Source organism: Brassica napus, chromosome C9, assembly GCF_020379485.1.
Source record: "Brassica napus cultivar Da-Ae chromosome C9, Da-Ae, whole genome shotgun sequence".
Taxonomy (NCBI): Eukaryota; Viridiplantae; Streptophyta; class Magnoliopsida; order Brassicales; family Brassicaceae; genus Brassica; species Brassica napus.
Window position 1 is genome coordinate 60,655,931 of NC_063452.1, and position 21,420 is coordinate 60,677,350.

The following is a 21,420-nucleotide window of genomic DNA, read 5'->3' on the forward strand; positions in this document are numbered from 1 at the left end:
TTATAAACTCGCAATATGGATCAGTAATTTTGTTTATGAATTAATTAGAAACATATGAAATAATATATATATATATATATATATATATTAAACATACTCCCTCCGTTCCTAAAAGAGGTATGTTCTGGAAAAAAAAATCGTTTCAAAAAGATACATCTTTTACTTTTTCAATGTATGATTTTATGAAAAATTGTAAGTTTCAAAAAAAATAAAGGTGTTTATTGAATTTTTATTGGCTAAAAATTATGAAAAATTGTTATTCACAAAAAACAATACATATTTAATAAGTTTTTTTAATATATGTGAACAGTCTAGAATATGCATCTTTTAAAAACAGATGGAGTATAAAATAATACGGGATCTAAAATCCCCAATAGCCAGCGGAACAATCAATACACACGGATCTAACTCATAAATAGTCAAAATAATCATAAATAGTATAAATAATTTTTGGTTGTGCATTTAGCATTTATCTAGAATCTAGTTAATGCTTTCCTATAATTATGGTTCCATGATCTCTGGTTTATTTATTACAACACACCATGATCCAAGTCATAAATAAGGCCCATAAATGCTATAGGCCTATAGCCCACTTATAGCTCAGTGACGTGTATATCCAACAACCACGAAACCGTTAGTAAAGTAAAACAACCGGTCCAACCGTTGATTTCAGATTTCACCGGTTTAAAAAATCAATATCTTGAATCTATTTTCCGTTCTCTCTTCCTCTCCAGAGTCATCGGAAAAAAGAAACAATGAATCTTGCGTTGACCTTAACCTTAACCTCACTACTCTTCTTCACTTCCGCCATAGCAGAAACCTTCGATTCTAATCCAAAGTTCCCATGCCAACCTCCTCACCACAGCTCCTACCCCTTCTGCAACATCTCTCTTTCCACAACCAAACGAGCTCTCTCCCTCGTCTCGCTCCTCACTCTCCCGGAGAAGATCACCCAGCTCTCCAACACAGCCGCCTCCGTGCCCCGCCTCGGCATCCCGCCGTACGAGTGGTGGTCCGAGTCTCTCCACGGGCTCGCCGACAACGGCCCCGGCGTCTCCTTCAACGGCTCGATCTCCTCCGCGACGAGCTTCCCTCAGGTGATCGTGTCCGCGGCGTCGTTCAACAGGACGCTGTGGCGCGAGATCGGATCCGCGGTGGCGGTGGAAGGGAGGGCGATGTATAATGGCGGTCAGGCGGGGCTGACTTACTGGGCGCCGAATATTAATGTGTTTAGGGATCCGAGGTGGGGGAGAGGGCAGGAGACTCCTGGTGAGGATCCCAAGGTGGTTTCTGAGTATGGTGTTGAGTTTGTTAGAGGGTTTCAGGAAATTAAGAAGACTAATGTTTTGAAAAGTAGTCTTGGTAATGGTGATGATGATGATGATGGTGATGGTGGGAAGCTTTTGTTGTCTGCTTGTTGCAAGCATTTCACTGCTTATGATCTTGAGAAATGGGGCAACTTTACTAGATACGACTTCAATGCTGTGGTAAGACTAAGATCTATAGCCAGAACTAATATTATATGCTGTAGTTCGAGTAGTTACAGTTGGATGAAACTAATATTATATGCTGTAGTTTCGAGTCTAATGCTTCATCTCTATAATTTCCTGTAAAATAGAAATCTCTTGAAAATACTTCAATGTATGCTTTTATAATAGAGTTTTTCTATTTTAGCGGAAAATACAGAGAAAGTTAGTTTTTGCGTGAAAATAACATATCTCTATATTTTCCTCTATAAATAAAAGAACTCTATTATAAAGGCATACATTGGAGCATTTTCACCTTTATAATAGAGTTTCTATATTTTAAAGGAAAATATAGAGATGAAAATAGAGGTGGGTAGGAGATGGTCTAAGGAGATTTCGGCCCAAAACTTTCTGATATTCAAAAAAAAAAAATTTAAAAGAAATACTAAGATATATGAGCTTAGCTTATGGCTTCAACTTCAGTTCATTAGATCAGGTTGATCAAAACAAGAAATAAAGAATGCTATTAAATCTGCAAGGGTGTATAAATCTATAGACCTTATTGATTGCACCTTGTCTTATGTTCTGTTACGATTTGGATCTCAAAAGTAACAATACTGATAATCAAAGATGAAATACGTTCTTATTGATCAGAAATGGTTTACAAAGAAAGAAACCATGAGACTCTCTCTCCGCAACAACTCTCTAATTTCTCGATCCCCTTTTCCCAAACCCTCTAACGTTGTTATAAAGCTAAAGATTAACTAAACCATAGTTACTTTTAGTGTAACCCCACTTTACTAAGGTTACTTTGCCACCTGTAGTCATTATTCCTTATCTATTTCAACCTTCAAATCCATCGCTTGTATCATGTTCATAATGGTTCTTACATGAACACTATAATTACTTTCCATTCTCTATGTCTGCCTAATCTTTCACTTGTCTGAGTAGTATTCAACCAAACTTGTTCATCCTGTTAGCTGCTTTTTGTGGATGGAACTTAGATGATGAAGCAAAGTTTAACTAGTTGTAATGTTTCTATCCAGTTTAATGGCTTTTGAATCTTCTTCTTGTGGAATTTTGTGCCTACATTGATAGATTACTCTGTATTGGGTAGGTCACAGAACAGGACATGGAAGACACGTACCAGCCACCATTCCAGAGTTGTATCGAAGATGGTAAAGCTAGCTGCCTGATGTGTTCATATAATGCAGTTAATGGGGTCCCTGCTTGTGCTCGACAAGACTTATTACAGAAAGCTCGAGTTGATTGGGGATTTAAAGGGTACATAACATCAGACTGTGATGCTGTGGCAACCATTTTCGATTACCAAGGATACACAAACTCAGCTGAGGAAGCTGTTGCTGATGCAATCAAAGCAGGCGTGGATATAAACTGCGGAACGTACATGGTTAGACACACACAATCTGCAATCGATAAAGGTAAAGTGAGCGAAGAGCAAATAGACAGAGCTCTCCTAAACCTCTTCGCCGTTCAGCTCCGCCTCGGACTTTTCGACGGTAATCCAAAACAAGGACGTTACGCGAAGCTAGGATCAAACGACATCTGCAGCTCAAGCCACAGGGAGCTGGCGTTGGAGGCAGCGAGACAAGGCATCGTGCTTCTGAAAAACGACCACAAGCTCTTGCCGTTGAAGAAAAGCAACGTGTCTTCTTTAGCAATCATCGGTCCAATGGCCAACAATATAAGCAGTATGGGCGGCACTTACACAGGCAAGCCTTGTCAGCGAAAGACTCTCTTCAGTGAGCTTCTTGAGTATGTAAAGAAGACATCTTACGCCTCTGGCTGCTCTGACGTCGCGTGTGATTCCCCCGCGGGGTTTAAAGAAGCTGTCGCCATCGCCAAGGGGGCAGACTTTGTTATAGTTGTTGCGGGGCTAGACCTCACTCAAGAGACAGAGGATAAAGATCGAGTGAGTCTTTCGTTACCTGGCAAACAGAGAGATCTCGTAACTTCCATCGCAGCTGCGAGTAAGAAGCCAGTGATTCTAGTCCTAACCGGTGGAGGACCGGTGGATGTGACCTTTGCTAAAACCGACCCGAGGATAGGAAGCATTGTGTGGATCGGTTATCCAGGTGAAACCGGTGGACAAGCACTAGCTGAGATCTTGTTTGGTGATTTTAATCCGGGTGGGAGGTTACCGATGACGTGGTATCCTCAGTCGTTTAGTGAGGTTGCTATGTCGGATATGCACATGAGAGCTGATTCGTCTCGTGGTTATCCTGGAAGAACGTATAGATTCTATACCGGAGATCAGGTTTATAAATTCGGAACCGGTTTAAGCTATACCGAGTTTGATTACAAGATTCTTTCAGCGCCAACTAGGCTTGGGTTATCAGAAGTTATCCTACAGGACTCTTCTTCACACAAGAAGCTGCTTCTCCAGAAGGGAGAAGGGGAGCTTAGGTACTTCCAGCTGGACGATTTGGCGGTTAACTCTTGCGAGTCTCTGCGGTTTAACGTCCGGTTTAGCGTGAGGAATACGGGAGAGATGGATGGTAGTCATGTGTTGATGTTGTACTCTAGAATGCCTCGGGTTTTGTCTGGTGTTCCGGAGAGACAGCTGATTGGTTTTGAACGTGTTCATGTTCGTTCAAGTGAGATGGTGGAAGCAGAGTTTGTGATTGATCCTTGCAAGCACCTTAGCGTTGCGAATGATGTGGGGAAGAGAGTGATTCCTTTGGGGGTTCATGACTTGGTGTTGGGAGATTTAAAGCATTCTCTGTCTCTTGAATTCTAAAATGATTGTTTTTAAGCAAACTGTGATGTTTGGAAAAAAGTTTAATAAAAAGCGTTACTGCTTGGACGAATAAATCGTTTATTGTGATTCTGCTGGTAAGCCTCATTTTTGAAGTTTACTATGCTCAACATGTTTTCTCTTTGATATGCCTTGTGATTATATTAAGCTACAACTTAGGATGAGCACCAAACATGTCTTCCACATTTTAAAATGGTTCGTGTCATATTCATTAGCAATATCATAACAGAAGTTTCAGTTCAGATTGGTTTTGTTTACTCTTAAGGTCAACTATTTATGTAACTTAAATGATTGTTTTTGTCCTGGTGATAGTGGGGATCAGGCTAAGTTTTTAGTCGTTGACTTGTTGTGAAGTATACATATCAAATTGCACCATCAAGAATGGGATCCTCTCGACCTGAAGTCTCATGCGGGAATCAACAACAACTTTCTTATCTCTTCTAATGCAACTTCTTGGGAATGCAACCGCACATAGCCAAGATATAGGACGTGTGGTGATCTTCTATGATTCCGGTAGAAGAAACTTGAGCGTCTCTTGGAGTTATGACACGACATTTGATCCTAAGGAGAACTCGAGCTTATCTTACGTACATCATTGATCTTTCAAAGGGGAAGGAGGGTTTAGGAGCGGTTTATAAAGGTTACTTAAACGGCTTAGATATGATGGCTGCGGTAAAGAAGTTTGCGGGAGGGTCTAAGCAAGGGCGGAGAGAGTTCATAACTGAAGTGAAGATAATCAGCAGCTTAAGACATCGAAACCTTGTTCAACTCATTGGTTGGTGTCATGAACAAGAAATTTCTAATGGTATACGAGCTCATGCAAAGAATCTGATGTTTATAGCTTTGGAATTGTTACATTAGAGATTGTTACTGGAAGAAAATCTGTTGATCCGAGACAAGGAAGAGTTGAGCCTGACACGAGCCTTGTAGAGAAAGTGTGGGAGTTGTATGGTAAAGGGGAAGTGGTGACAGGTGTGGATGAGAAGCTCAGGGTTGATAGTTTTGATGAGAAGCAAGCGGAGTGTCTTATGGTTGTAGGGCTATGGTGATAGGAAAGCTCATATCACTCTGTAAAGTGATAGGAAAGAAAGCTCATAAAATCTATAAAAATTATCTCTGTTTAATTTGGAATTTTTTTTATTTGTTTCATGTTTAATCTCAACGAAACACCAACAAGAGATATACTTTTTCTTATTTATTTATTCAATTTTAAAAATTATAGTTATTTTTGTTTTCTTTTCCAAATTATTTACACAAGATCTTCTTACATTTGAATTTTATAATTAGTTTTTGTCATATTTAGTGGTATGAATGTTAATGGTTAACATCTTATATTTTGATTTTTTATGATATATGCAAAAACGAATATTTGTTAAGTCTTTTTTTTCATATAAATATTGGTTTTCTGATTTTGTTAGAAAATTAGAAAGTAATTTCATAAACTGATGAATATGATTTATAGTAAAAAAAAAACTACAAGAAGATCATCTAAACATGAATCATTTTTATTTTATAATTATATTTTATTATTTTATTGTTTTATATCATTTGAAATTATATAATAATTATTATCAACATATGTATATTTAATAGTACATTTAAAACTAGCCTTAGGCCCCAAGAAGGCTCGCACGGCACTGCACTGCACTGATAATAATGTAACACGACTATTAATTAGTTATCAATCTGTAAATTTAACCATTCTGGCAGGAATGGTTTGGCACGGTCCTGCATGCATGAGGTTGAAGTTTTTCACGGTAGTAATACTTTTTTTTGGTGTTGAAGGAGATTTGGGGACATTATAGAAGCGATACACATGGGCGGATCGGGTGGAAATGAACAAACGCTGTATGCAACGATGAAGTTGAATTCTCCCGCCATGATTCCAGGGATTCTAACCGAAGGGGTCTACAGGACCAAATACACCATCAATGTAATGGAAAACATGTCTGGGCTCGAAAATTCATTCCCAGTCACAAATCCTACAACAATAATCTTCTTTCCCATTCATATGGAAACCTTTTCTAGTTACATATGTTATTCTTGTTTTTTTTTTATCTTAAGGAGTTGTGAAGGGCATGTGCCCATTTCTACAAATTTGAGACCTATTTTTATTATGGAGGGGGGTTAGAGGGACTTTCATTGGTGATTGACATGTGGTTGCATCTCTGAACTATTTTGCATGGACCAAGTTTGTCACTTTTCATACATCTTTCACTTTATGTCTATGCTATGCTAATCTTCTTTGGGCATTATGGGCACTCTTGTCCAAAAGTAACAAAAAACGATGTGAAAAATAAAAGAGTTTTAAAGGTTAACGACTTATTTCCATACAATAACTATCATATCCTAACAAATTCACACAAATTTTCATTCTCGTAATAATTGAACACAATTTAACTATCTCAACCTATTACCTCCCCCCCCTCTCCCAATTCAAAAGATCGAAACCTGAATCCACATGAATTTTAATGTCCGATTTAAAACCGACACAAAGCGGTATACTGTTGGTTAACTAGCTTTTCATTAAAACGTTAACCAATAGTTAACCTAATTTAACCCAAATGACCCGATTAGAAAGGTTTAACCGGCATAAATGGACCAACTAATCTGAATCTAGAACTAAATCCTATAACCCAACCCAAAAACCCGACATATTTAACCCTAAAAATAATAACCCAGATCTGAAAAACTTGTTAACTCAATATGTTCTAATTTCAAAACCGTAAATGAAAGTGAAGTTTGAGAGAAGATTGAAGTCAAAGAGAAAAAATTAAAGGCACCATAGATACAATATACTTATCTGCAATATTCGTAAAAAAAAAAAGAGATCTATATTTGCAGAGAAGTTGCAGAGAAGATGAAGTTTTATTAACAGATACGTAGGCTAGTAGTTATATGGGACTATATATACTAACTTTGTACGACGAAGATGCAATAGTCGGGTGGCTTGTGCCTTATAAAAAAGGGATGCTGTCACAAGTTCGAACCTACGTATATAGATCTATCCATCCATATATAATAGAACTAATGTAAAAAAAATTGTTCAAAATGTAACTAAACAAAAATAAAACAGTCACTAATTATACCCTAAAAAATAAAAGCAATATTTTCTAAAAAATCTTAATAAATTTGGATGATATAGTTTATTACTGTATTTGATAAAAGTACATATATTTTTAAATAGTAACGATCTATATTAAATTGGTATGTTATCTAACTAATTTTAGGAAAAAAAAATTACATTTTTTTCTTTCTCATTTCTAAATCAATAGATTTAAAATAAAAAAATTGGATGATATAGCTTATTTGATTATTTTTTGATAAGTACGTATATTTTTAAATAGTAATGATCTATATTAAATTGGTATGTTATCTAGATAATTTTAGAAAACAAAATTTACATCGTTTTACTTTCGCATTTCTAAGTCAATAAAAAAATTTGGATGATATAGTTTATTTGATAAATTTTTGATAAGTACATATATTTTTAAACAGTAACGATCTATATTAAATTGGTATGTTATCTAGCTAATTTTAGAAAACAAAATTTACATCGATTTGCTTTCGCATTTCTAAATCAATAGATTTTAAAGAAAAATTTGGATGATATAGGTTCTTTGATAAATGTTTTGATAAGTACATATATTTTTAAATACTAATGATCTATATTAAATTGGTATGTTATCTAGCTAATTTTAGAAAATAAAATTTACATCATTTCACTTTCGCAGTTTTAAGTCAATAAAAAATTTGGATGATATAAGTTTATTTGATAAAAGTTTTGATAAGTATGTATATTTTTAAATAGTAACGATCTATATAAAATTGGTATGTTATCTAGCTAATTTTAGAAAACAAAATTTACATGGATTCGCTTTCGCATTTCTAAATCAATAAATTTTAAAGAAAAATATTAGTGTATTCAAAACAAAAACAAATTTCTACTCACTTTTGACCAAGATTGAGCCAGTTAAACAGCTATCCCTTACCAATCTATGAGAGAAGAAATACTCAAAATTTTATCTATTGAGTTTGGACCATAATTCTGAACAATTTTATTTTACTTACTTGTATAATAAAAATAATTCCATTAATTATTATTTTTATTAATTAGACGAACATGTTATTTCTAGTAAAAAGAACAAAAAAATAATTTAAAATGAAAGAAAACTAAATATTTTCACATATATTAAAAATTAATACATTTTTCTATTGCTATTTTACTTGCGGGTTTAACCCCAGTAAAAATAAAAAGTAATAAAAAAAGGAAACAAGAGGAGATTTATAGAAAGTCAAAGAATGTATAAATTCATGAGAAGACTCTTAGTAAAGAAAATGAGGATATATATTCACCATTTCACTAGATACCACCCAAAGTAAACTCATATCCGCTAGTTGTCTAAACAAAAAGAAGAACTATCTGCATTCGTGTAAAAGTAATCAATGGATTATTCATCCACGATAACCATCACGAGAGAAGAGTTGAATGCTTTTCACTTGTATGACAGAGCACTTTTCTCTCGTCTTGTCATAACTCTAAGACGAGACATTGGCCAGTCTTATCAAGTTATGACCTTTCTCCTCTATCTCGAGACGATTGCTCCTCACCTGAGAAACTTGATAGCGGATTTTGCCTCTTTAACGGACGTTTTCGTCAACATGGTCGCTGACCAAGTCGTGACGTGCATCAAGTGCTTGTCCTACGACGATTTTCCAGCATTTGTGACCCACTTGAGGAGAAGCATCCTCTCCCCAGAGATACCTTATATCACGGATGTCACAAGAGGGTACCTAACTCTCATAGTCATCCACAACAACCGTGAAAACATTCTCTTTGAGATGAAGAAGCATATGACGCGTGTATGCGTCCGAGCTTTTGAGGATATATGCGTGCGTGCTGAGATGTACAACAAGGAGATTGAAGAGAGGGAAAATGCGATAGCGGAGATGAGCCAGCTGGGAATTAGCAGTGTTGTTCAAATTGGTGAATCAAGTACTAGCCAGTTCTCGAGTCGTCGAGTAAACGCAGATAATAGGACTATCTTCCTCACATTTTCTAAAGGATACCCAATTTCCAAAGCAGAAGTGTATGCCTACTTCACCAGGTACTTAATCTATTATATAATCCAATGCATGCAATGCAAGGCCAAGGCAGTGCCATTTTTTTCTAAATAACAGTGTAATACAGTTATTAGTTATCAATTTTATTTTGAGATTTTATTTATTTATAGAGATATTAATTTACAAACGTTTTTTTATTTAGATTTCTTATTTTAAGATATATTTATTTTAAGATAATAAAAATATTTGCTTTTAGTATATAGACATTAATTGTTATTTTTTGAAATTTGACATTTATATTAGTTTTATTATATTATTTGTTGTACATAATATATATTGCATATAACTTAAATGTGGTTTTAGATATAATATTACTAAATCTCATTAAAATATATGAAGTTTTAAGAAAATATAAAAATAATTTCATTGTGAATATAAAACAACAATATAATAATATGTTGTTACTTACATAAAATATGTATACATATAAGTTATTAATTTATAATTTTAATGAGACCATATATTTACATATAATTTTCTAAAAATATATTATCTTATTACTTTATCGATTTGTGTCAAATTTTGAACCGGCCCAAGTTGGAACCGGCGAAATTTATTAATTTATAGAAATTATTAATTTATCGAGTATTAATTTATAGATGTTTTATTTTATATATTTTAACTACTCTGGCTGGAATGGTTTGGCACGGCCATGCATGCATGTGGTTGAAGTTTTTCACGGTAGTAATTATTTTCTTTTTGGTGTTGGTGTTGAAGGAGATTTGGGGAAATTGTAGAAGCGATACACATGGGTGGAGCGGGAGAGAATGAACAAACGCTGTATGCAACGATGCAGTTAAGTTCTGTCTCCAAAGTTCCAGATATTCTAACCGAAGACAGGACCCAATACATCATCAATGGAAAACATGTTTGGGCTCGAAAATTCATTCCCAGTCACAAATCCTCCTAGCTCCCATCATCTTTCTCCCCATTCCTATGGAAACTTTTTCTAGTTTCATATGTTTTTCTTGTTTTTTTTTAATTTATCTCAAGGAGTTATGAAGGGCATCACATGCCCATTTCTACAAATTTTAGACTTATTTTTATTATTGAGGGGGTGGGGACTTTCATTGGTGATTGAAATTTGGTTTTATCTTTGAACTATTTTGCCTGGACTCAAGTTGTTCACTTTTCAAACATCTTATGGGCACTCTTGTCCAAAAGAAATAAGCTTTTGGGACCCCAAAAGGCTGTGTTGGTGTGAAAAAAAGAAACAAAATTGATCACTCACGACTTCATTTTTCACATCCCGGAGTGTATAAGGATCTGACATCGTTACCTGCCGGCCATAGTAATCCAGAGCTATACTGTAATGACCCAATCCCACCATCTCCGCTTCTTTACCCAACCCCACCATTTCCACCTTCTTTTCTACCATCTCCACCTTCTTTCCCACCAACTCCATCTTCTATAATTCACAAATTAAGAAAGAGAAAGAGAAAGAGAAAGAGAAAGAGAGAGAAGAAGAAGGGAGAAAGCTCACCTGAACTCGTCGCCGGAGCCACCACACGCCAGGACGTCGTCAAGCTCGTCACCACCATCATCCGCAACCAAAGGTAATCGGAAACCGCCATGTTTTTGAGTTAAGTTTCGGCCGTTTTAGTAAATCGACCATAACTTTCTAACCGTGATTAATATCGTGAATTCAAGACTAACATCGTGTTCCTCTCGTCGAGACGAATCCGTAGCCACCAAAAACGCCTCAATCGGAGTCCGGACGAAGCCGTACGCGCCCCCGCAAGTTTCGCCGACTGCTCGCGTGTCGTTCACGCGCCGCCGCCGGAAATCGCCTCCGTCGGCGCGTGAACGACACGCGAGCAGTCGGCGAAACTTGCGGGGGCGCGTACGACTTCGTCCGGACTCCGATTGAGGCGTTTTTGGTGGCTACGGATTCGTCTCGACGAGAGGAACACGATGGTAGTATTGGATTCACGAGATTCTTCACGGTTAGAAAGTTATGGTCGATTTACTAAAACGGCCAAAACTTAACTCAAAAGCATGGCGGTTTCCGATTACCTTTGGTTGCGGATGATGGTGGTGACGAGCTTGACGACGTCCTGGCGTGTGGTGGCTCCGGCGACAAATTCAGGTGAGCTTTCTCCCTTCTTCTTCTTCTTCTCTCTCTTTCTCTCTCTTTCTTAATTTGTGAATTATAGAAGATGGAGATGGTGGGAAAGAAGGTGGAGATGGTGAAAATGGTGGGGTTGGAAAAGAAGTGGAGATGGTGGGATTGGGTCATTACATATACTCTGGCCAAGAACACTGCCGATGGTTCTGATGCCATCAATGTTCAGGGATTGCAACATGATGTAGTCCAGTCCTCCTTGCATCCAGGTGTTCAGATCTGGATTCTCTCTTACTTCATATTCTGCAGTTTTAAAGAAACCAAAGATATCAAAGTTACAACACAACACCACTAATAAGTTTTTAGCAGCTCATCCAAAAAAAGAGTGGAACTCACCATCTTTTCTCATCTCAGACAACAAACCAGAAGAATGCCTCTCCACGACTTTAAGATACTCATCAATGAAGCACCATTGCCTCATCTTCCTATTAAAATGCCTGTTGCAACTTATCATGTCTCGTCTTCGAGTACTGGAACGTCGGTGAGCTCTGGTGGTGCCACTGCAACGTTTTCAAGTTCTCAAGTTGGTCGTTGAGGAGATATATGTCGTGTGTGTGTTGTATTTTAGTTATTTTTCGTCTGTGTAACCGATAATACTTGTTTCTGTTACTCTTTGCTTCTGAAAGAAGTTTCTACAATTGAAGCTGGCTATTTACTATTTCAATCTCTAAATGAAATGTATTGACAAATTTCAAGAACCATGGAGTTGCCTGACTGAAATGTCATACCATAAGAGAAAATCTAGTGTAAATGTCATACTAATTTGAGTGTAATTTATCAAACCGAAAATCGGTTGAAGCGACTTCTCTAACTGAAATTCTTCAGATTGGTGAGTTTGGTCGCCATTTGATTTAATTCTTTTGGAAAGAGATACATATACATAACCTTTGTTGAGAGAGAAATAGTTATGGTATTAGCGGGTTTAGTTCAACAACTATCACATTTTAAGTAACCCTTCATGCTTACGATGCGATTGTTTGTTTTTATAGAAGACTAAAATTTACCACTAATTCACTTTTAGATAACCAAAACAGTAGAAACGAGTACGTAATTACGTATCGATATTCGTACGATCAATAAAATAGAACAAAGTTTTCTTTTGCTTGTGGACTATCAATATTCGAATTGATTATTATGGAAAATCTAGTCAGGTAATTACTAAAAATAGGATTTTTGGTTTCACTTGAGTTGTCTCACGGAAAGTTGGTTGATTGCTAATGCCTTTAGGTGATAAAAGACTCAATTCACGCCTAATCAATCTATCTTGTAGTAATCAATTAGAAATCATCTGAAATTTGTCTTTATGATTCGCAGTCTCATTGGTACAAGTTTAGAGGTGGGGGGTCTCAAACGTTGTCAGACATGACACTAGTGGACAGTGGTTACGTTGAGAGAAAAATGACAATTTATTCAAACCACAAGCAATTAAATCCATCATTAGGAATGATATCATTAACTTTTAAATCTTTTATTACAAGAGATTATATAGTAGAAACTTACTTTTCGCATAGTGGCCCGAATGAAAGTGATGCTATTTGTGAATAAAAAATTATCATGGTTGCACATTTAAAAAAATAAATGATCGATGGCTTTACTTGTTAGTCAAATTTGTCTGCCATATGTTTCCTTTCTTTATGGGCGCCAAGAAATTTGAAGCAGAAAAAATTCGACAGCGCATTCACCATTTGTCAATTTAAAACGAAGATTTGCCAACTCCTATTAAGTGCAAATCCATACACAACTCCTAGAATTTTTACTTCTGATCTTTAATTCTGCGTCATTTAAAACCATACCAGAACAAAAAAATGTGAAGCCGTCATACAAATTCTAGACCATCAAATCGAAAGTTCAACTATTTAAAAACATATAAATATACTGAAATGCAAGAAAAGAAAGTTTGCTAAGCAAGCAAACAAAACCATAAAAGATGTGCATATTTCACATGTGCTTTTTTTATTTCTTCGTCACAAAATTAGCTATATGGCGGAGAATATAATTTGAGTGAAATGCAATCTGAATAAAATAAATATTTAAGTTGGATCACAAGCAAAGGTGATGTGTCTTATTTATTTATTTGTCGAAAATTCCCACAACCATATCTCCAGATATTTCATCCGTCGAGTCCGTTTTTATATATAGTAAATGCGTTCGTCATGGCATCAATCTCTAATCCTTTCATCTTCCTCAAAAACTATTAATTTAGGCACGTGAAAGATTAAAAACCAACAAAACAGAACTCGAATTGACTTGCAGTTGAAAGTAAAAAAAAAAAGAAACAAAATTTGAATTGCGTAGGTGGATTTGTATAAATATAGCAGAGATTCCAATTCATCTCCACTCAGCACAGCTGACTCTTCTTACAACTTTCTGACTCTTCCAAGAATAGCATTTTATCTCTCTCAGGATAACAAACAAAACAAAACAAAACAAAAGTTTCTCATAAAACCTCTCTGTTTTCTTGTTTCCTCAGAGAGATGCAATATTTTTCTTTGTATTATTTTTTATGCTTCTGGGAATTTTTTTTAATGGAACTTTAACTTGATGCCAAGGCTTCCTCTCTTATTGGAGGGCAACACAGAGAAAGAAGAAGGTAAATAAAAAACCACTGGAGCTATGGCTGTTGAAGGTAAACCTAAATCTAAAGCTTGCTTTTTTGGTTGTTAAGAAACTGAAAAAAAAAAAAAACTGATTTACTTTCATATTTTCTTTTCTTGGTTTAAAAAAAACAAACTTGATGACAAAACAAAAACAAAAAAACTTTTTCCATTTATTGAACTTCATGGGTGGGTGGTGCTCCGAGGAATTTACAAAATTAATTAGGTTATTTTCATCATCATCATGATACTAGAAATCACTTTTTTTTTGGTATCCCTTGTAACAGAGACAGAGAAGAAGAAAGAAAGCAAAGAGGAACAAGAGATAGAGCTTCACAGGAACGACTTAGGCCTCGAACATTCATCATCATCAGGTGTACTTGGCATCACAATTATGATGGATCCAGACATAGACAATAGCAGCACTTATTACAGTACTTGCAGCTCTTGCTCCCCTGACGATGAATCATCATCATTATCCTCTCCATTTTCGAATACTCCTAATAAAATCGTTTCGTCTTCCTATCATGGTGGTCTTCAATGGAACAAAATGATCGAATCCATCAAGAAGAAGTCCATACGAAGATTCACTGTCATTCCTCTCCTAGCAAGTTACGAATTAACGCGTAAAAACTTGCGTCGCAAGCAACCTAAGCTCCCTTTCCCTCCCTCTGAGAATGGCTTCCCCTGTGAACGTTTCTTTATGCCTAAACCCTCTTGGCGAAACTTCACCTACGAAGAGCTCGTTGCAGCCACCGATGATTTCAATCCTGGTTAAGACACATCTAAACCCTTTATTCAACATATTTGGACTTAGTTTCTGATGTATAGGTCTGTTTTTGTTTATTTAGAGAATATGATTGGGAAGGGAGGACATGCTGAGGTATACAAAGGGGTCTTGCCTGATGGTGAGACGGTGGCGATCAAGAAACTTATGAGTCACGCCAAGGAGGAAGAAGACAGAGTGAGTGATTTCCTTTCAGAGCTAGGTATAATCGCACATGTAAACCACCCAAACGCAGCGCGGCTTCGAGGTTTCAGCAGTGATCGTGGTTTGCATTTTGTGCTTGAGTACGCTCCCCATGGCAGCCTCTCTACAAAGCTCTTTGGTACTGAAAATCTTGTTTCTATACCTTCTTTTTTTCCAGACAAAGATCCCCATGTCTGAGATCTTTTGTCTCTTTGATCTTTTGTAGGATCAGAGGAGTGTCTGGAGTGGAAGATAAGGTATAAAGTGGCTCTAGGTATAGCTGATGGTCTAAGTTATCTTCACAATGTTTGCCCTAGACGGATCATTCACCGTGACATCAAAGCTTCTAACATATTACTCAGCCGAGATTTTGATGCTCAGGTAAATGTTAATGACATTACTATCCGCTTCCCAGGGCCGACCTGATCTGGATACAGCCGAGTGAAACATTGGCCTTGATCCCTAAAAATTTTTACAAGTTTTTTACATAGACATAATAGACCTCCAAACTATATTTTTCACTAAAGTTTTTTAAAAAAAATTGTTTATAGCCTCCAAAATCTCAAATTCGACCTTGCCGTTTGGATATTGAGAAGCATGAATACATATATATCTTGTTTCAGATTTCAGATTTTGGACTAGCAAAATGGTTACCAGAGAACTGGGCTCATCATGTTGTATTCCCCATCGAAGGAACATTCGGGTAAAAAAGACATAAAAACTTCATTGTTTGAGGTTTAGAGTTTAGGGTTCAATAATCTTTGGTTTCATTGGCTTCTTCAGGTATATGGCTCCAGAATACTTCATACACGGCATTGTTGATGAGAAGATTGATGTGTTTGCCTTTGGTGTGTTGCTTCTAGAGATCATAACCAGTCGTAGGGCTGTTGATACAGCCAGCAGACAAAGCATCGTTGCATGGGTAATAATAGTGTTAATGAAACTCTCTTATTTAGAATCATCAAAAGTGATTGTTGTTTTACCTTTTCTCGTGATAATACATAGGCAAAACCTTTTCTGGAGAAGAACAGCGTTGAGGACATTGTGGATCCTCGGCTAGGAAATGAGTTTGATCCAACAGAGATGAAACGAGTGATGCTAACAGCTTCAATGTGTATACATCATATAGCCACAATGCGACCTGACATGACCCGGGTATGCTTTCTCAACCAAATTAACCTTCAGCCAAAACAACTACACATGGCTTGTGTATCCGGTTTTAATATGAGTTCTTGGTGCAGGTAGTGCAGCTGTTGCGTGGAGAAGACGGCCCAGCTGAGCTAGAGCTACAGCAGAAGCCAGGTCAAGGAGGGGCGGTGATTGTGAACGCTTGCGATCTACAGGATCACACCTCCTCCTCATACCTCAACGAACTCATCCGACACAGGCAACTCCTCATGGAGTGAGTTAGAAACAATCAAATCAAATCAAACTTAACCTCTAATAACAAACGTGTTTATGCTTCCACTTTAGTCCCTTATTCTCTTTCCCTTTTTTTTTTTGCTCAACTGAGTTTTGCTTTTTATTATTCTCCATTGGTTGCTTCTTTATTTCGCGCAACCAACCAAAACTGTGAATATCATCAACATGTGTCTCTCTATGTTGTTCTACTTAACTTTGTTTAGTCTCAACCCCCAAGGAGTTGTTGATTCCATTGCTAGTCTCTTATCAGTCTACAGAAAGAGAACGAGCCACACATAGAGTTTACGTTTGATACAATAATAACCCCAAAAGTTTTCGATTCTTCCACTTTTAACCCATCTACTCCGGCCTAAACAACAATTAATGAAAGAAACAAATAAAAAAAACAGAGATGCAAGTGAGATTTTCCATATCCTTCTAATCAGCTTTATGAGTTAGCCAGAATCAAGAAGTTGAACATTAGCGCAGTGAGAAAGAAGCTATTATCCCTTAAAAGACGATTTAAAAGAAGAAAAAAAAAACGGACTTCATCAAATCACATGACATGATTGATTCTAGTAAGACTGGTTAGGCCACAAGAAGAACTCAGCTGCATTTGGGGCCATTAGTCCCATTGACCCTTGAACATTGGAGTTATTATTATTAGACGCTGTGGAGTCAGATGCTGCATGAAAATGCTGGAAGAAGTTCTGCTGCTGCTGATGATGGTAAAGAGCAGCTGCGTCGAAAGGGATTCCGCATGGAATCATCTGAGACTGAACATCTGAGTTGGGACATAGCGCGAAGTTAATGCTACTGTTATTGTGAGATGACTGAAGCTGAAGCTGTTGTTGTTGTTGCTGAAGATGGTGGAGTTGTTGCTGATGATGACCAACGTTTGGTTTCTGCTCTGCTGAAGCAGCAGATTCCAAAGAGAGCTTAAGACGTTTTGCTGCACCACCAATGGGAAGTGCACTCTTCATGATAGCTTCAACGTCGTAACGGTTCATCTCGAAGTTGGTTACAGCGTTTATTCCTCTGAATTTGATCGCTGCTATGTCGTACGCCTCAGCCGCTTCCTCTTCCGTTGCTACAAACAAACAAACAAAAACATCAGAACTTTAAACTATATAACTAAAACACAGCTTTCCGACCGAAGTCTTTATTAAGGATTGGACTTACCAAAGGTTCCGAGGTAAAGATCTTTGTTGCCGGCAACACGGCCAATCCTTGCTTGCCAACGTCCTTGTTGATGATGCCTTGTCACACCTCTGTATATCGAAGCTCCTCTCGAGAATCCGCTACTCTTCCTGTAATCATATCCGGTTTAGCCTCGGTTTACTATCTTAAAACATTATATAAACCGGTTGATTGAAAAAGCGATCTTACCTCCTAAGGGAAGCAATGAACTCTAGTTTGGTCATGTGCTTCATTTCCTCTAGTTCTTTTGAGTAATTCGTAATCTAAAATTAATTAGAATGGATTAGTGAACAGAGAAGCGTTAACGGAACAAATCAGAAGAGAAGAGGAAAAAAAAATGTTTACAGGGAAGTTGGTGGTAGCAGCAGCATTCCAGTACTTAAGAGCTGCTAAATCATAAGCTCGAGCTGCTTTATCTTCTTTGTCATATCCACCTGAATCATTCACAAAACAATTATATTAAAGACATGTAAACATTATTTACTGTTATTTGTAAGAACTGACTAAGTGAGATATTGCTCTTACCCAAGTATACTGTTGATTTTAGTAAAAGCCAGCGGTCCATGCAAAAAGAAGGCAAAAATTATCAGTTTTGCTTAAACGAGATGTAACAAAGATCTTCTGACACATACAAACACTTATTCTCTAATGCAAGAAGATAATGCTCAAGGTAAATTAATTATCAACCAAACATGTTTGAGATTTTTTAATGGTTATTGATATTCAGAAAGTAAAAATGATAGAAATTTGAAAAAAATTAAACAAAAAAAAAAAGAGACAGAGTTTTGGATGGGGTCAAACCCTAGATCCCCACTCTTGTGATGGTGGTGGTACTGGTAAACCCAAAGCAAAACAAAATTTAAAAATAAAGCAAAAGGCCACTGAGAATGTTCAGACTTTGCTTTGCTGATGTGAACACTACACATAAATCAATCTGACACCTTATGCACAGCAGAAACACTACACACACTCTGAATTTTCATTTATTAATTTGAAATTCTTGATCTTTCTTCACACTGTAAGAAACATCATGTTTGGGATTCAAAATCAAAATCTCTATTTAAACCCTATGAAGCTAAAGACTAAGGAAATAGTCCAATGGTCTCACATCACAAAGCTTACATAACATCAAAATCAAATATGCTTTAACACAATGCATGTACGTGAAGAGAAATATGGGAATAGAGGGTCAAAGTGGGGACCATATACATGTCAAATCAAAGAGACAGAGTTTGCATCATATAGGCAATGCCATGGGGACCCATCTCATGTACCTTTAGGCTTTAGTATGGTGTAAGTGTGAAATGAGAGAATTTTGAAAGGAAAAGAAAATGTAACAAAAGACAAAGGAACAAAATGGCGGCACCCTTCTGCTAAATATATGAAAAATCAACAACAACAACTATATTATATAGATGACTCTTTTTTGCCTAAGTACTGACTCAAAAGTATTTATTGTCTAAGTTAAAAACTTTGGCTCACTTTCACAAACGAAAACACCCAAAGTTACAAAACATTAATCATCATATAAGGAAAAAGGTAAAGCTTCTTTTGAATCTTTGCATTCAATTTCTTTGACAAAACTCTTGTCATATAGTTCACACTCTTCCTAATCTAATCATACTAAAAATCCCACTTAAAGAAATGATTCAGAAGAACAACGTAAGGCCTAAACGACATATGATAAAAACCAAAATAACCACACGGATTGCAATTCATGATGTCAACAAAGTTTGTAATAGTAAAATGAAAATCAAATTTAAAAAAAGAAAATGTATACCTTGACGTCCTTTCCTGGCTTGACCTTCTCTCCTACAGCTATTATCCCATAGATGAGCTTCATATCTTCCCGTCCATCTATGTCTGCATCAATCAAATTTTATATTAATGCTTACTTCACTTAATAGCGATTTAAAAATTAGGATTTTAATAAATGTCTTTTGACTAATCACAAAGTAATGTATACTTCACTTTAATAAGCATTTAAAAAAAAAATTAGAAGTTTAATAAAATGTCTTTTGACTAATAATAACAAAGTAATGTCCTAATCACAACACAAGTCCTTAATTTCGAACTTACCTTGTAACGCCTCTGTAAATAGAAGTCCTTTGTCCGAACGTATCAGCGACCTTCTTGTTAGAACAATCTGACGTCTCCACCGCCACAACAGGCTTCTCCTTCTCAGAATCTCTCTTCTCGCTGTTGTTGTTGATTCTTTCAACATTGTAATGATGCTCAACGATCTGATTATTGTCACTACTAATCCTTTGATTAGCGTTGTTGTTAATGTTAACCCCAAGCGACAAAGCACCTCCGGTGCTAGCTCCACCGTGAAAACCAAGCTCAGGACCGGAGGATTCGACCACGTGTCCCAAATACTCTCCGGCGAGATGAGTCCGGGCTATGGAGGCAGAGTCGTCGACTTCGGAACCGGAGTTTGTCGAGAAGGCGGTTTGAAAACCGGCCATGGTTTTGTTGAAGTCAGGGTTGTGATCAGAGTAAAACCCGGTTTGGTTTTGGTTTTGGTTTTGGTTTTGGTTTTGGTGGTGACGTGGATCGTAGATTTGAGAGAGGGAAGAAGAGTCTTGTGTTTCGCTTTGGCTGTTGTCGGAGTAACGCACGTCACCACCGAGAAAGTCTTCAAGCTTTGGGATGTGACTCTGGGAATGACTCTGTGGGTCCACGAACGTTGTTAGGATTGTTGAATCCGCCATCGAAGCTGCTTCTGCTACTAGCTGAGCTTCTTCTTTGAAAAACAACTCCTGAGGCTTTTGGTTCGTCCAGCCTTATTAAAATCAACACACATCAATAAGAAGAAGATGAAACAACAAAGATCACGAGAAGTTTATATTTTTTCGTACAAGGAAAGATAAAATCTAATCTTTTTATAAAATAATTGGTTTGCCTTTCTCGGGAAACAGACAAAGTCAGAGAGAAACACGAGGGGAAGATGAGCTCAGCAACTCGGTTTGGTGTTTATAGGATAATAAAGCTACGAAGTCGGTTACTAGAGGAGCCTATACTTACAACAAGAGGGCATTGTACAATCATTCGTACCGCAGAGAGGAAAATAAAAAGGAAAGAAGTTAAAATATTATTACCATAGAAATTATCGAGGAGATAAGGAGAGGATGAAGCGGCGGAAGAAGCGTCATAGGACACAAACTGAGACTGATCATCAGATGACCTCAACATCTCCATTGGTGACAAAGAAAACGTTAACCAGTTCGTCATCGGAGCCATCAACTTTCCCTTTTTTGTGATTCTGCGGAAAATGACAAAAAAAAATTAAGAAGAACCCCAGAAAAAATTAAAGTTTGTTTCTTTTTTTTCTTTCTAAAATACAAACCTGAGCAAGCGTTACACTAATAAGCTTTGAGAGAACTTCTGCATTTGCTGTGGAGAAGAAGACTATTGAAATAAGAACGATAATCACGAGGTTGTTTTTTTATATCAGAAGATCTAACTATTGCATGTAAGAAATATAAGTTTTGGAAGCTTTAAGGAGATCAATCAAGGAAGCAAATGCATGTAAACAGTTGTCTGAGATTTTTTTTTAAATGAAGATGGAAGCAGAAGCTCTTTAAAGAACGTCTCAGACGTGTACTTATAAAAGAAAGGGAGAGAAGGAAATCGTTTCCTTTAATCATAAAAATAATAATACATTTTGCAGTAGAGAGAGAGAATGTGCATGTAGAGAGATAGGAGAGAGAGTTAAAAAAGTAGAGCGGTTTCTTCTGTGTCGCCCGGCGTAATACCGG

The 21,420-nt window shown here is 36.8% G+C and overlaps 4 protein-coding genes and 1 long non-coding RNA gene across 5 annotated transcripts; 4 read left to right on the forward strand and 1 right to left on the reverse strand.

The window, feature by feature from the left end:
- Window positions 1–671: 671 nt before the first annotated feature.
- LOC106435330 (probable beta-D-xylosidase 6) lies at window positions 672–4,373 on the forward strand. The gene is made up of 2 exons (XM_013876205.3): window positions 672–1,487; window positions 2,584–4,373. The coding sequence occupies exons 1-2, from the start codon at window positions 756–758 to the stop codon at window positions 4,225–4,227; spliced, it is 2,376 nt and encodes a 791-aa protein (XP_013731659.2). The 5' UTR covers window positions 672–755; the 3' UTR covers window positions 4,228–4,373.
- A 2,281-nt stretch (window positions 4,374–6,654) lies between these two features.
- LOC106435314 lies at window positions 6,655–9,463 on the forward strand. Its single transcript, XM_022713488.2, has one exon. It carries the CDS (start codon window positions 8,692–8,694, stop codon window positions 9,421–9,423), a length of 732 nt encoding a protein of 243 aa, XP_022569209.2. The 5' UTR covers window positions 6,655–8,691; the 3' UTR covers window positions 9,424–9,463.
- A 407-nt stretch (window positions 9,464–9,870) lies between these two features.
- On the forward strand, window positions 9,871–12,132 carry LOC106435310. Its single transcript, XR_001286970.3, has 2 exons — window positions 9,871–11,458; window positions 11,526–12,132. It is a non-coding gene; the product is annotated as an uncharacterized LOC106435310 (long non-coding RNA).
- Window positions 12,133–13,576: 1,444 nt separating this feature from the next.
- Window positions 13,577–17,052, forward strand: LOC106372466 (receptor-like cytosolic serine/threonine-protein kinase RBK1). The gene is made up of 8 exons (XM_048769352.1): window positions 13,577–14,120; window positions 14,376–14,861; window positions 14,940–15,197; window positions 15,285–15,439; window positions 15,682–15,761; window positions 15,842–15,980; window positions 16,064–16,213; window positions 16,300–17,052. The coding sequence occupies exons 1-8, from the start codon at window positions 14,108–14,110 to the stop codon at window positions 16,462–16,464; spliced, it is 1,446 nt and encodes a 481-aa protein (XP_048625309.1). The 5' UTR covers window positions 13,577–14,107; the 3' UTR covers window positions 16,465–17,052.
- LOC106435311 (AP2-like ethylene-responsive transcription factor AIL6) lies at window positions 16,871–21,420 on the reverse strand. The gene is made up of 9 exons (XM_013876184.3): window positions 21,009–21,420; window positions 20,761–20,924; window positions 19,739–20,444; window positions 19,440–19,522; window positions 18,185–18,193; window positions 18,005–18,093; window positions 17,849–17,922; window positions 17,642–17,769; window positions 16,871–17,549 (listed from the first exon to the last, which is right to left on the reverse strand). The coding sequence occupies exons 2-9, from the start codon at window positions 20,900–20,902 to the stop codon at window positions 17,035–17,037; spliced, it is 1,746 nt and encodes a 581-aa protein (XP_013731638.1). The 5' UTR covers window positions 20,903–20,924; window positions 21,009–21,420; the 3' UTR covers window positions 16,871–17,034.

What these genes read in the sequence shown, in the direction of transcription:
- LOC106435314 (XM_022713488.2), top strand. Translation starts at nt 8,692, where the DNA reads ATGGATTATTCATCCACGATAACCATCACGAGAGAAGAGTTGAATGCT.
- LOC106435330 (XM_013876205.3), top strand. Translation starts at nt 756, where the DNA reads ATGAATCTTGCGTTGACCTTAACCTTAACCTCACTACTCTTCTTCACT. An exon ending in GATACGACTTCAATGCTGTG is followed by an intron (nt 1,488 to 2,583) that starts GTAAGACTAAGA and finishes TGTATTGGGTAG; the next exon opens with GTCACAGAACAGGACATGGA.
- LOC106435311 (XM_013876184.3), bottom strand. Translation starts at nt 20,902, where the DNA reads ATGGCTCCGATGACGAACTGGTTAACGTTTTCTTTGTCACCAATGGAG. An exon ending in TCTCCTCGATAATTTCTATG is followed by an intron (nt 20,445 to 20,760) that starts GTAATAATATTT and finishes GATTTTAATAAG; the next exon opens with GCTGGACGAACCAAAAGCCT. An exon ending in TTCATTGCTTCCCTTAGGAG is followed by an intron (nt 17,770 to 17,848) that starts GTAAGATCGCTT and finishes ATATGATTACAG; the next exon opens with GAAGAGTAGCGGATTCTCGA.
- LOC106372466 (XM_048769352.1), top strand. An exon ending in GCCGAGATTTTGATGCTCAG is followed by an intron (nt 15,440 to 15,681) that starts GTAAATGTTAAT and finishes ATCTTGTTTCAG; the next exon opens with ATTTCAGATTTTGGACTAGC. An exon ending in CCCATCGAAGGAACATTCGG is followed by an intron (nt 15,762 to 15,841) that starts GTAAAAAAGACA and finishes TGGCTTCTTCAG; the next exon opens with GTATATGGCTCCAGAATACT.